This window comes from Astatotilapia calliptera, chromosome 9, assembly GCF_964374335.1.
Source record: "Astatotilapia calliptera chromosome 9, fAstCal68.1, whole genome shotgun sequence".
Classification (NCBI taxonomy): domain Eukaryota; kingdom Metazoa; phylum Chordata; class Actinopteri; order Cichliformes; family Cichlidae; genus Astatotilapia; species Astatotilapia calliptera.
This window is the reverse complement of record NC_137430.1, coordinates 30,936,896-30,949,242: the sequence shown is the minus strand read 5'-3', so window position 1 is coordinate 30,949,242 and position 12,347 is coordinate 30,936,896. Positions and strand designations below refer to the sequence as shown.

The 12,347-nt window shown below is 44.1% G+C and overlaps 1 protein-coding gene across 2 annotated transcripts in view; it reads right to left on the bottom strand.

Moving 5' to 3' along the window:
- Window positions 1-753: 753 nt before the first annotated feature.
- rps6ka3b (ribosomal protein S6 kinase, polypeptide 3b) overlaps window positions 754-12,347 on the bottom strand; it is a 69,433-nt gene continuing 57,839 nt past the window's right edge. For both annotated transcript variants that reach the window (XM_080306669.1, XM_026180316.2), the window contains 11 exons: window positions 11,983-12,047; window positions 11,769-11,871; window positions 11,563-11,672; window positions 10,901-11,026; window positions 9,788-9,877; window positions 7,891-8,049; window positions 7,175-7,336; window positions 5,826-5,902; window positions 5,296-5,413; window positions 5,036-5,176; window positions 754-4,956 (listed from right to left, as the gene is read on the bottom strand). In XM_080306669.1, the coding sequence (XP_080162795.1) occupies window positions 4,834-4,956; window positions 5,036-5,176; window positions 5,296-5,413; window positions 5,826-5,902; window positions 7,175-7,336; window positions 7,891-8,049; window positions 9,788-9,877; window positions 10,901-11,026; window positions 11,563-11,672; window positions 11,769-11,871; window positions 11,983-12,047 (1,274 nt within the window). In that variant the 3' untranslated portion in view covers window positions 754-4,833. The remainder of the gene's footprint in view (window positions 4,957-5,035; window positions 5,177-5,295; window positions 5,414-5,825; window positions 5,903-7,174; window positions 7,337-7,890; window positions 8,050-9,787; window positions 9,878-10,900; window positions 11,027-11,562; window positions 11,673-11,768; window positions 11,872-11,982; window positions 12,048-12,347) is intronic.

Below are 12,347 nucleotides of genomic sequence, written 5' to 3'. Positions count from 1 at the left end.
ATGTTAAGATAAAGACTCACAGAAAGAAGAGTTTCACAGGTTGGCCTCACAGTGTTAGAAGTTTGACATCCCTGCACTCGGAGCTTCGTCTTACTAATGATACGCAAAATTCACTTTCATCTGAAGACAGGACTTTGGACCTCCGAGCAATAGTTGAGGTCTTGGCTCATGAGCGGTTTGACATCAGGACTGCGACAGCTGTGCATGGTGGCGATGTCGTCCTCAGTCCACTCCATCTGAAGCTCTCCAAAGTCTTTGAGCTGTGAGGTGGGCAGAACGATCCGGACATCCACGGTATCGACAGAACACACAGTGGAATCGGCATCAGAGCCATACTTTGCCCTCTAAGTCCAGCATGTAGCCCCCTGAATTGTGTTAAATAAAGTAAAAACGTTCCTCAAACGTGCACTATTATTATCCTGCAGCACATTGAACCAACAGGAGCTGACCCAGCGGCTTCAAAGGCACATTTACATTCCAGCTCTGCAACAAACTAACAGGCGCTTTTTGCTGTGCCAAAGTAAAAACCACTGATTTTATGGCCATTAAAAAGTGTTCCCAGGGATTAGCTGTCAGCTGTGTGTGGATGCAGGAGATGCCACTTCCTGCTCTGCAGTATCATTTTTAGGTTATTATGCTTTCACATTTAAAGTCAAGTGTCCAGAGTCTCTGGTGTCAGTTGTAACAACGTGAAAGTGAGAACTTTTTTTTTTAGAAAGGAATGAGGTTCAAGGAGATCAAAGCACGACACTCTTTGACTGATTATTGTTTTTATTGTTTTTAATAGAAAGTCCAGCTCTCGCCGCAGGTACAAAAACTGAGAGCTGGCGTAGCAGCAGGGCTGACTGCGTCTCCGACAGGATCAAATCAGAGAAGGAGAGGAAGAGGAGCGAGGATGAAGAGAGAAGAAAGAAAGCTATGCCTCTGGTCATAAAGGGGGAAAACAAAATCAGCGTTTCATGTTTCATCATCCCAGAGCTGTACATGGATAGACGAGGAAGAGATCAACACTTACATATATATATATTCAATAATTATATATAAAACATAAAGAAAATCTGCATTTTATCCCTTTTTCTCACAGACACCCAGACGACCACAGAGAGGAAGCAGTTTCTAATCATTGACCCGCAGAAGCAAGAAGCTCAGTGGCTGTGGAAGATCATCTCCACCAGGAAACGATGAACAAAGACCGGCCACGATTTCAAAAAAGGTTCCCGACGGAGTAAAAAATGTCTCACTGAGTTAAAAATATCAAATTAATTCAGAGATAAAAGTCTTAAAATGTCATAACAGAGATGAAAAGTTCATTTCAAAGATTTGTGTTCGAGTTTAAAATAAGCTTTTTAATGAAAAATGACTTTTTAATGTACGATGAATACAGATGTGCATTTTAAAAACAACTTCTCTTATAATTTGATTTGTTTTTTGGGAATGTGTCATTTTCCACTTTTGTTTTTCAAAATCTGACTTTACCTTTTAATATTTCACATTTTCATCTCTAAACTGTTATGTTGAAACTTTGTCTCACTATTATGTTTTATAAAATCTGGACTCCTTATATCATAGTTTCATCTTTAACACGTGACTCTGCTGTTTAAAAGCTTTTTAATGTCACTTTCCAGCATTTTGATCTAAAAACTTCATTAGTGACAGTTTACTTCTACATTTCCAGTTTCTACTTTAAAACTGGACTTTTTCTCATAATTTAGAATTTTTTAATTGGAGCCTCAATCTGAACATAAATGATTTACACCATTAAGCGACTTAAACATGATTTTTGTTTTTCTTCTGCTGGTGGAAAACGAGCTCACACAGTCTGAGTCCGGCGCTTTTTGCTTTATGTGACGCTCGCTTGTTTGCAGCAGAGGCGCACGCAGAGAGGGCGGAGCGTAACGGCCCTGAATGCCGACCACTGCGGACACGAGGAAGCTTCGGAGGAGTTTAACAGGCCGTAACAACGTCTGGCAGCGACGTCGGTGCTCGTATCGATCCAGGATGTAAAATCAGCTGTGATGATGATGAAGGACTTGAAGTCCAACATTGACACAATCAATCAGATATTTGTTCTTGGAAGTGTTTCATTAGGGCCTAACCCCAAAGACCTTCAGTTTAACGAGATATTAAATGTAGAAAAGATGGACATGTTTGTATTTTAGTGGCTGGAACTGATTCTTTTCACAAAGATCGTCCACAAGTTTCAGTGAACTGACCCTTTCACTGATTTCTCCACCACTGGACCTCCGACTGCACGCCCAACGTGGTTTGCCGGTAGTTTCGACTCCTGCTGGAATGTTTTTAAAAGTGTTTTTTTCGTCAGATTTTTAAAGGGTTCACTGACACAAAAACAGGAAACGCACCAGACGCCAGCTCACCTGGCAGAAACAGCGCCACAGCAGTCGAGACAGAAGAGTTTGACTCCAGAAAAACACGTCGAAAAGTAAATGTAAGACTTCTAAATCATAAAATAAACATCAGCAAAGATGAAAACAAGGATTCAGGTTTTGGAGTTTCCATATCAGGTCTGATAAACACCTCTCTGTGCCTCGCTCGCCTTCTTCCACTCACACTTCTGTGCTTTGTTTTTAATATTTGTATGTACACCCCCTCCTCGTGGACGTATAAAAATGCATTGTCTTGATTCATAGAAACCTGAGTTGCTCGACATGTTCTGTATTTACAGTTCTGCTGCACGTAAGGAGGAGATCAGCCGGCTCATACAGACGTCGCGTGACCATCGGTGGAGGCGAGAAACGCCTTTTTCCCCTGTCAGCCTCATTTACAGGCAGGCAACACGTCATTTTAGTTTGTGTTTGTGAAGGAAGAAGGAGAAAACTCAGAGTTAAAGCTGCTTCTGTGGCCTCTTCTTCTGCTTTAAATTTACTGGCACATCCTAAAACTGCACAAGAGAAGCCAGAGAGGAGCTTTAAAGCAGAGGTGCTCGGCCCTGCTGCACAAACACCTGACTTTACTGATGTTTCAGGGTTTTATCAGCAGCTCTCTGATCACGCTCAGAAGCTCAGATAAAGTTAATTATTTGGATATTTTACATTTCTATTTAAGCTTTAGTGCTAAAATTTGAAATCCCAGCTGCTGATAGGCTCAAGCTTTGCCTCCAGTCTCCTGAGGAGGAGGAGGGAGCACCGCCCTTCATCACATTAAGATCTTTAAAAACCAGATTAAAGAGTAAAATAACAGGACAATAGTGTTAAATATCAGACCAGAGTGTCCAGGAGACGTTATACTGATGACAAACTACTCTGGGAGGAGTGTTTCAGAAGCACAGCCCTCCCGTGGCCACCAGGGGGCAGCAAAAGCTCAACATGTGCAGCTTAAAATTGATGCTGGACAAAAAAAATACTGTTACAAAGACAGAGTGGCTCTTTCTGCTGCAAGTGTTGTTTCCACACTTGCATCACTCTTCCGTGATTTCCTGGATCTCTGTTTGTTCAAAGAATAAATCCGATCATGTTTTTCTTGCTGTCAACAAATCCCAACAAACTGATTCTAGTATCTTATCATGGGATTTATTGGCAGTAAGAAAAAACATCTGGAGGTGTCGTTACGTTTGCTGACCGGATGATCGAACGAGCCCACCGTCAAACACTCTGGACTAGAACACGGCTCAGATGTTTGTTCTTTGCTTTGTTGTTGCACATTAAAGATAAAATACTGGAAAGCGGGTTTCGGTTTGTCCGACAACAACAACACAGGCTGCAGACGGCTGCAGCAGGTTACTGAAGGTTAAATAAAATCGATTTCATTCACTTTTCTTAAAGAAAAGGCAAATTTATGAGAACAGCGTTTGTGCCACTGTGTGTGACGTGATTACAGAGCATGGATATGCGTTATGTTTTCGTCTGGGGCCACACGGAGCCAATAAAAGTGAAGATTTAATGAAATTTTTGTTTTTCAAAATGTGGAATTTTTTCAGATTAACTGGAGAGGTGTTTTCTTTTTTTCTGGTAAATTTGCCATTTTTTCTTACTAATCTTCACATTTTCTTCCCTCATAAAATTATTTATTTATTTTTCTAATAAATTTGCAAAACTCTTTTCAGATAAACTGGAATTCTTCCCATCAACATTTGCTGTTTCATTTCTCTTAATTTTGTCATTTTCTACTCATAAATTTAGGACTTTAAGCTAAAAAGACTTTTGCTCTGTAATTTGATCTTCAGTGACCCCAACACGCTGCTTTAGCTTTTTGGATTTTAAAACCATTTTGAGGCTGAGGCTGCTCCGCCCGTCGGGCTGAATGTCCCACCGTCTGTCCTTTTCTGCAGACGCCGTCGTCTCTCAGGCTACTTGAGGCTTAGATGCAGGATCTACAGCTACGCAGAACCATGACCACAGTATGATAACAAAGACTCTAGCTCTTTAAATGCATACCTTACATTACTTTGTTCCTATGATTTCCCCCGTCTGGAGTAAATAAATACAGTACTTTTATCTTCCTGACGCGCACTCGCCCTCTGGGCCTGCGAGCTAGCGCTGATTGTCCAAAGCAAAAAGAGAAGAGAAACGTAGGGCTCGCCCTTTAAGGTTTTCTCGACAGCTGAGTCCGGCTGCTGAACAGTGATGCTAAAGCTGAGACTCTACGGTAAGACAGCAGAAGAGATCCAATCAGAAGAGCCCGCAGAGGTGAAGGAGAGATCGAGGAGGGAGGGGGGCGGCCTCTGTGCTCCTATTTGGCGTTAGCGGTTCCCAGGTCCATCAGTAGTCTGTCCCGCCGGACCGAAGTGAGGGAGAGGGAAGGTCCGGCGGAGGTCAGATCGAGGTCAGAGTTGACGGGAGGAGGAAGAAAAGAAGGAGGCGGAGGAGAAAGAGGAGGTCACAGAGCGGTGGAAGTGATCTTCTTCAACCCCCGCCGCTGGGCCAGAGTGGAGCAGCCCACAGGCTCTAGGACCGGGGGGACATTCCTGTTAAGGGCAGAGTAGGTGGCCGCCATTGCACCCTGTAGGAGGAGCCAGAATACAAACTGATTAATCAATCAACCACTGACGGATGATGGAGATGGATGGATGGATGGTTACCTTGACGAGGAGTGGTGCGTCCTGTCTGTTGAGGGTGTATTTGGGTAGCTGGTCTCTGTGCGTCACCCACGGGTGTCTGAGGACCTGCCCCGCTGTCAGCCGCTGGTGGGGGTCGACGTGCAGCATCTTAGACACCAGGTCCTAAAGGGTCAGAGGTTACAACTGAACTCCGGGTCACCGTGGCGATCACAGAGAGACGGTGAGCGGCTCACTTCAATCGGAGCTACTTTTCTGTGTGTTTGTTAGGAAACAGGCCTCACCTTAGCTTCAGTTGAGACAGAGTTCCAGTATCCTCCGCTGAGAGAGAACTTCCCGCTGCCGATCCGAGCCAAAATTTCCTCCGGGGTGTCCTCTGGACCGTTAGCAAATGGAGTGAAACTGGAAGGACAGAGCAAAGGGGCTGATATGCAGGAAGTGTAAGACCTGCAAACAGGCACCAAAACTATGAAAGAACAGGCATTAACTTCACACAGACAGTGTAAACACATCAATTATTTCAATGTGAGATCATCACTCGTTGCCTTGACGACATTTGTTTCATAAGGAATTTCATTTTGCCTTCTCAGTGAGTCCTTTCAGACCGCGGCTCATCAGGAAATACCACCAGCTCACCATCAACCAGCTGTGGTTAGCAAACCGCCTGATGACCATGAACCATCATTGTTGGCGTTTCTTTTACTTTTTGTAACAAAGAAGCATCTTTGACAAACTGATGTCAGGTAAAGAAAAAGTAAGAAGTTTCTTTTGTTAAATTAAGTTTCTTAGAAGCGAAGAGTAAAGTCTCTGTTACCCTGTTAGCATCGTGTAGAGCAGGACTCCGAGACTCCAGATGTCACAGGCTGCGTCATAACCCTGCTTCTTCAACACCTGCCAGGACAGAAAACACCAGCTTCAAGCAAAAGTAACGTCCTGCCTTCTCCTTTCTCTGCAACAAAAAGAGCGTCAGCACCCTCCAAATGATCAAGATTACACCTCTCACACATATATTTATATTCCCTACACTTGGCAGCTGTATAATCAGGGCTGCCTGAACATGCTTTGTCTCTGAAGGACTGTTTGGTTCAGGCTTAGTTACACAGCGATGACGCACAGGTGCAAACAGGTGCAGACAGCAAAAGAATCACTGTTAAGTGTTCATATGGAGAGTCGTGTAAAAAAAAAGGAAGAAGCCGTCAAAAGAATCTATTTGATCTCATTAATTTTATGGAGCAGGAAGCTAGCTAACAAATATTTTATACACTGTGGATCTTGCATGTTGTCATGTGACGTCCAGACTTCCTGAACCACAAAACAACCTGAGTATTTTGGATTCAGCGCATCTTCTTCTGCTCGTTTAATCTGACGACCTTCTTGATGCTAAATTGTGAAGCATTTGAGTTTTTGTTAAAGGGCGCCTCCGTGATGACACGGTGAATTTCGATGTTTCGCTACAGCAGAAGAAGTTTAACCAAACCTGTGACGAGTCCAGGCGCCTTCGTGCCAATACTGACTGAGAGACACAGCGCCACCTGGTGGCAACAGGAAATCAGCATTTTGCAGCATTTGCATTGTCCATCAGTATTTTGATGACTGAGTGTCAGTATTTCAGCTTTAATCGCAAAACTCTGATACTGTAACAGCTCTAAGAGAAACAATAGACTGGCTGGTGTTGTGCACAGGTGATTATTCCTCAGGTAAACAGGTTAGTTTGCATGTAGCAGCAGATAAGTTGATAAATATTTAGAGATCTTTCAGTTGAACAGTGTCAGCAGAAACAGTCGATCGTTTTTGAACACTTGTTCAGTTTTTAGAGGACAACAGCTGACTGTGAGGAAGACGCAGGAGTGTCAAAACATTAGTCTGTTCACACAACCGAAGGCTGTGAATTAATCAGCGCGCTCCGGTCCCGTCTGTCCTCGGAAAGTTTGCTGTCCTCGAGCTGAGGGGCACCTGACGGAGCTGCACTTTGATGGGAGACTTTTGACTTTTCTTTTGTTCAACGTTTGTTTTAAATGTGTTAAATAACGGCATCAGACAAAATATGGGAAGTAAAAAGATGCTAAAATGGCAAATCTGTGGTGTCCTACAGAGCACGCACGATGATGACAGGAAATAAAGCAAAATGGTGAAAAAATAAAGGAAGGAGGAACCCCGACGTACCTCGGGGGCGACGAAGTTGGCGGTGTAACACGGCGTCATGAGCAGGCCGTTCTCCGCTCTCAGCTGCTTGGCGAAGCCAAAGTCGCAGATCCTGATGGACTCGGCGTTCCCGCTCTCGTCCACATACAGGATGTTACTGGGCTTCAGGTCTCTGTGCACCACCTGCAAACCCAGCAGGGCGACAGAGTCACGGAGGTCGACTACATCAGCTTTCTCTCTCTTCACCTCGAACGCATGTCTGCTGGATCGCAGCTATTATACAAAATTGACTAAACCTACTGAAGACATGGACAGAAAGAGCTTTGCTACCACATCAAAGGATTAGTAACCATTTATTACTTTACTGCCATTCTTTATTTGTACTTTTTGATTGTTGCATGATGGAAAAATGGGCTTATTTCATATTTAAATCAGTTTCTTCTGTCGTGCAGTGGACACTGCACGCTCGTATGTTAGCAGCTTGTCACAGCCTGCTTTATCCTCCTCTTTAGCTCTAACGGGGCTTTAATTTACTGGATTAACATCATTTTGTATCAAATGGGACTTAAAGTGACCAAGTCCCAACTCATAAAGAACCTTTTTAATTTGATACAGCGGCTCTCATCTCATCTGTCACAGCCGAACAGCAGCACATCTCCACAGAAAGACGAGCTCGAACATTTTGTGTCCATCTCTTTGTTTTACCGCTGCTCCTAAAGGCCTCTGGAGAAACGCACCCCTTGCACATGCAGGTACTCCACGGTCTTGGTGATGGTGTAGAGAACAGCGCTGGCTTCCCGCTCAGAGAAAAACTTCTGACGGAGGATTTTGTCCAGCAGCTCGCCTCCCTTCATCAGCTCCGTCACCAGGAACACCGACCGGCCGTCGTCATACACCTACGACACGAAAATAAACCGACCCACACGTAAGTCGGCAGCGATTTAGTCACAGAAATCGCCTGTGAATTTATTTATTCAGCTCTTAAAATTAAAAGCAAAAACAAAAATGCGGAACTAGACTGTCATGATCCTGGGTCTTTTGACCCAGCGTTTTAAGTTTGAGTTCATTTTGTTCATTAGGTTATCTAAGTTCATTTGGTTATTAGACTCCTTGTGTTTTCTTCCCCTGTATTTAAGTTTCCCCTCAACCTTCGTGTTTCATGCTGCGTGTCATTTGTTATCAAGTTTGTATTATTATGCCTAAGTGTTTCTAGTTATTATTTTCCCCTCATGTTTCCAACCATGTTAAATCTCCCCTGCTCTTCATGCGTTTCATGTCTGTGTCTTACGTTGTCAAGTTCAGGTTGTCATGTCTATGTCTCATTATGTTTCCTGTTTTATTGTGAAGAGGTCTGGTGTTCTGTGTTCATCATGTTCAGTTTTACTCTCCCACTGTGACGTCATTATGTTCATGTGTGCCAGCTGTTTCCTCATGTGTCTCCACTTCCCCTAATCACCTCCTGTGTATTTAAGTCCTCTGTTTTCAGTGTGTGATTGTCAGGTCGTCTGTTGTTCACGCCATGTTCTCCATGCCATGTTTCTAGGTTTCATGTCCAGGTTTTTCCATGTTGTTTGTTTAGTTCTCCCAGTTTAGGTTAATGTTAGTTTTCACCCATGCCCTATTATTTTGTACCCTTGTTTCTTGCCTTATTAAACGGCTTGTTTTGTTAATCCACACCACGTTTTGGTCTGCGCTTGAGTCCTTCCCTGCAACACATACGGTCTGCCCCAGCCAGACTGTGACACTAGACGTTTATAAGTGCCTCCAACACCTGCTGCAGAATCACCGGCATGCAGGTGTTCACTGCTGTTTCAAGTGGAAAACCATCAATTTAGATGAAACCATCATTAGTTACTGGATCAAATGCAAGCGGGGGCATTTTCACCCAGCAGCATCATCAGGACGATATTTTTAACTCTAATTAGCAGTGAGTCACAGAAAAAATGAAATCATTAGCATCACAGCAAGCAAATTATTATTTTTGTTTGTCCGACAGCGACTTGGAAAAGCTCGCCGGATATTCAGGTCGAGCCCAGGGGTGGGAAAGTGACCCTGGATGAGTCACGCGGCAGCTTCACTCCATGTTAACACAGGCTGAGGGTGATTTTCACAATAAGAGTTTAAAGTTAAACTCTTGTACTTAACCTGTGCAACTTTAACCAAAATGTTCACCAGCAGGGGGCAGCTTGTCCTAACAGCTTACAGGTGACTCACTGCTCCACCTTCTGGTACAAACTGGCATTGCATGAACTTACAGCCCAGCCTAGATTCATTACAGGTGTTTCTTCACATCTGCTGATTGCGTAAAGAAATCCTGCACGGCTTCAAACTATTCTTGAACACAGGACGACACACTGAGCACCTTTAAATCATCGTTGGTGTCACGATAGCAACAACACTGATGCTTTGTGTTCCTATAACTGATGTGATGCTTAATATCAAATGTTGGTGTAGACGTGGTTCTTTAAGTATGAAACAATATATTTATAAATATGTCAGGATACCTTTGGGCTTGATGGGGGAGCTGCACTTGTTAAATAACGTTAAATAAGAAAATAACCATGAGACTGAAGAGCCTGGTTAAGTTTAGCAGCAGATTTAGAGCAATTCAAAACTCTGCTGGGAGTGACTCACGTCTTTGAGGGTGATGATGTTGGGGTGCTGCCCGTATCTCAGCAGGATCTCCACCTCCTCCGTCGGGTCTCTCTTGGACTTGTTGATAATCTGCCACAGAGACAGTGCTTTGAATATAAAGTGTTTTTATTGCAAGTTTTTTAAAGTTTAAGATCTTTTAAATCCCACACGCTGACACAAAGTTTCAGCAGGATTGTGGAGTCCTGTGAAAAACTGAGGACGCCCGCACCGAGGAAAGGAAATAAGAGAGGAAGCAGCAGGCAGGTGCTCGATCATCAGCAATATAAAAGCAGGAACTTTGGCAGGTGTCAGGCTGGCTTTTCTACTCTAGTCTGATCAACATCAAATTGGATCATGCAACAGTACGATGATCCCAGGCATCCAGACAGCTGTGCATACACGGATGTCTGCAAAGCTCAATGAACTGAAGCAGTGCTGCAGAGAAGAGTGGGCTACGTTCCTCCACAGCCATAATTTCTGTCATACAGAAAAATGTGCTTCAAGTTATTGCTGCTTTTACAAGCCACTGAATTATGGAGCGTACTTAGTTTTTACAGGACTGGATGACAACGGTTTCTACTTAGATAATGCATCACTTATCGTGGCATTAAATCAGAAAAACAGTGTCAATTATGTTAATTTATTCACATTTTTGACAAATATGCAGATTATCACCAACAGCAACAGTATTTGAATATCCTGAAATGTCTCCAAACCAGCAGCACAACAAAATCTGAAGCCAACTTTTAGTTTGGAGCTGAGATCTGTTACGTCCTCGTAATTTACTGTCGTTTTTCAAACGAGGAGCGTTTGTATAATTACCGGACATTTTAAGCTGTTTCAAACTAATTTACTCCTTAAATGTCAACAATACCGACACAGTAAACTGTGAGCGTCAGAGACGGCAAACGGAACGAAACTAAAACAGCTAAAAGCTCAACCACGTTCACATGGTCATAGAAATATGAAGAATCGATAAATATCTGCACATCTGTGATAGAAATCATCTTTCAGAACGTTTCAGTGCATCATCAGCTTCTTTCCAGAAACCTGCCGTCGCCCTGCGTGTATTAAAAACACAAAAGCAGATGTTGAGCTGCTGTGCGCGTTCACCTTCACTGCGTACTCCATGCCGGTTCCTTTGTGTACGCAGCGCTTGCAGATGGAGTAGGAGCCGACGCCGATGTCCTCTTTGATCTCGTAGGCGTCTGCGAACTGGGACGTGCTTCTGTGAAGTTGCTGCACATGAAAAAAATGTAAACAGATGTGAGTCCTCATAACCAACGACTCGGGCCTGATTGAGACCTCTGCCCCACGGCGGCGGCGGCACTCGTGCTCATGCTGTGCGTTACGCGTTAATTACAAACAGTTTCACCCCCAGTGAGTCCTTACACTGATGCTATGATTATTAATCCTTATATTAGATGATTATTGTTATTTTGAGGTGAAAAACAGACTAATTACAAGAGATGTGAGAGTGCAGAGATGTGGCGTCTGGATGCGTTTCTCAGGAGATTTTGGAAAATGTTCTTGTTTCATTGAAAGCACTTAAAAAATGACTCATCCATGACCTAATCTACTGCTGGTGATAAAGGTACGATGTACCAGAAAGGAAGGAGGTGCAGGAGTGAAACCTCGGGAAAGCAAATGTGTGAATGAAATTTTCCAGGGTGGAGTGTGAAGACAGCCCCCGCGTGCTGTGCTCGTCACCTCCGTCCACTGAGGGTTAGCCCAGTTAATTGGATTATTTCTGCCTCTGAGGCGTTTGCCTGTACCTGTACAATAGCATTGGGTAGTGGCTGCGTCTCCTCCTCCGTTATGGCCACAAAGCTGAACCCTCTGAACAGCTGATGGGCGTTGGCGCTCGGCGGGACCCCCGGCGAGTCTGGTTCACACAGAGAAACAGCTGTTAATACGGCAATGCGGTTCAGCTCTGCACAGTGTGAAGGGCAGGAGGAGGAGGTAGAGTGACAGCCTGTACCTCTGGGTGTTTTAGCTGTGAACTCTGGATCAAAATAGAAAGTGTCGTCAGGTCGCCCCGCTGCTGGCTTGAAAGGAGGGTGGAGTTCTCTGCGGTACAGCTTCTGCAGCGAGAGGAAATATGAGGGACAAGGAAACACACTGAAAGACAGAATCATAACCAAAGACGACTCTGTCATCATTAAAGCAGATTTTTCAATAAAGGAGAAACTGACATTCCAGTCGATGGTGCTGAAGAAATGATGCCTCTTGATCTCCTCCACTCCATCCGGCCCAGCTCCTAAAACAAACACCGCACCGACAGTGAGGCCGATGCTGCTGTAATCACATTTCCACAGGCTGCACGAGACCCGCGGAGACTTTGTTTGGAGCTAATCTCCACAGAAAAACACAAACACCATAAAGGGCTGAATGTTACGCTGTGTGAATTACACAGCGTAACAGATGCAGGTGTTGCATGCAGTAAATATGAACCTGTGGCTTCCGGGGGCCCTCGGGTTGTGTTTGGTGCCCTCAGCGGTGAAGGCAGCTCGAAACATTCCCACCTGCCGAGCATGTGACACGTGTAGCACGGCATGTC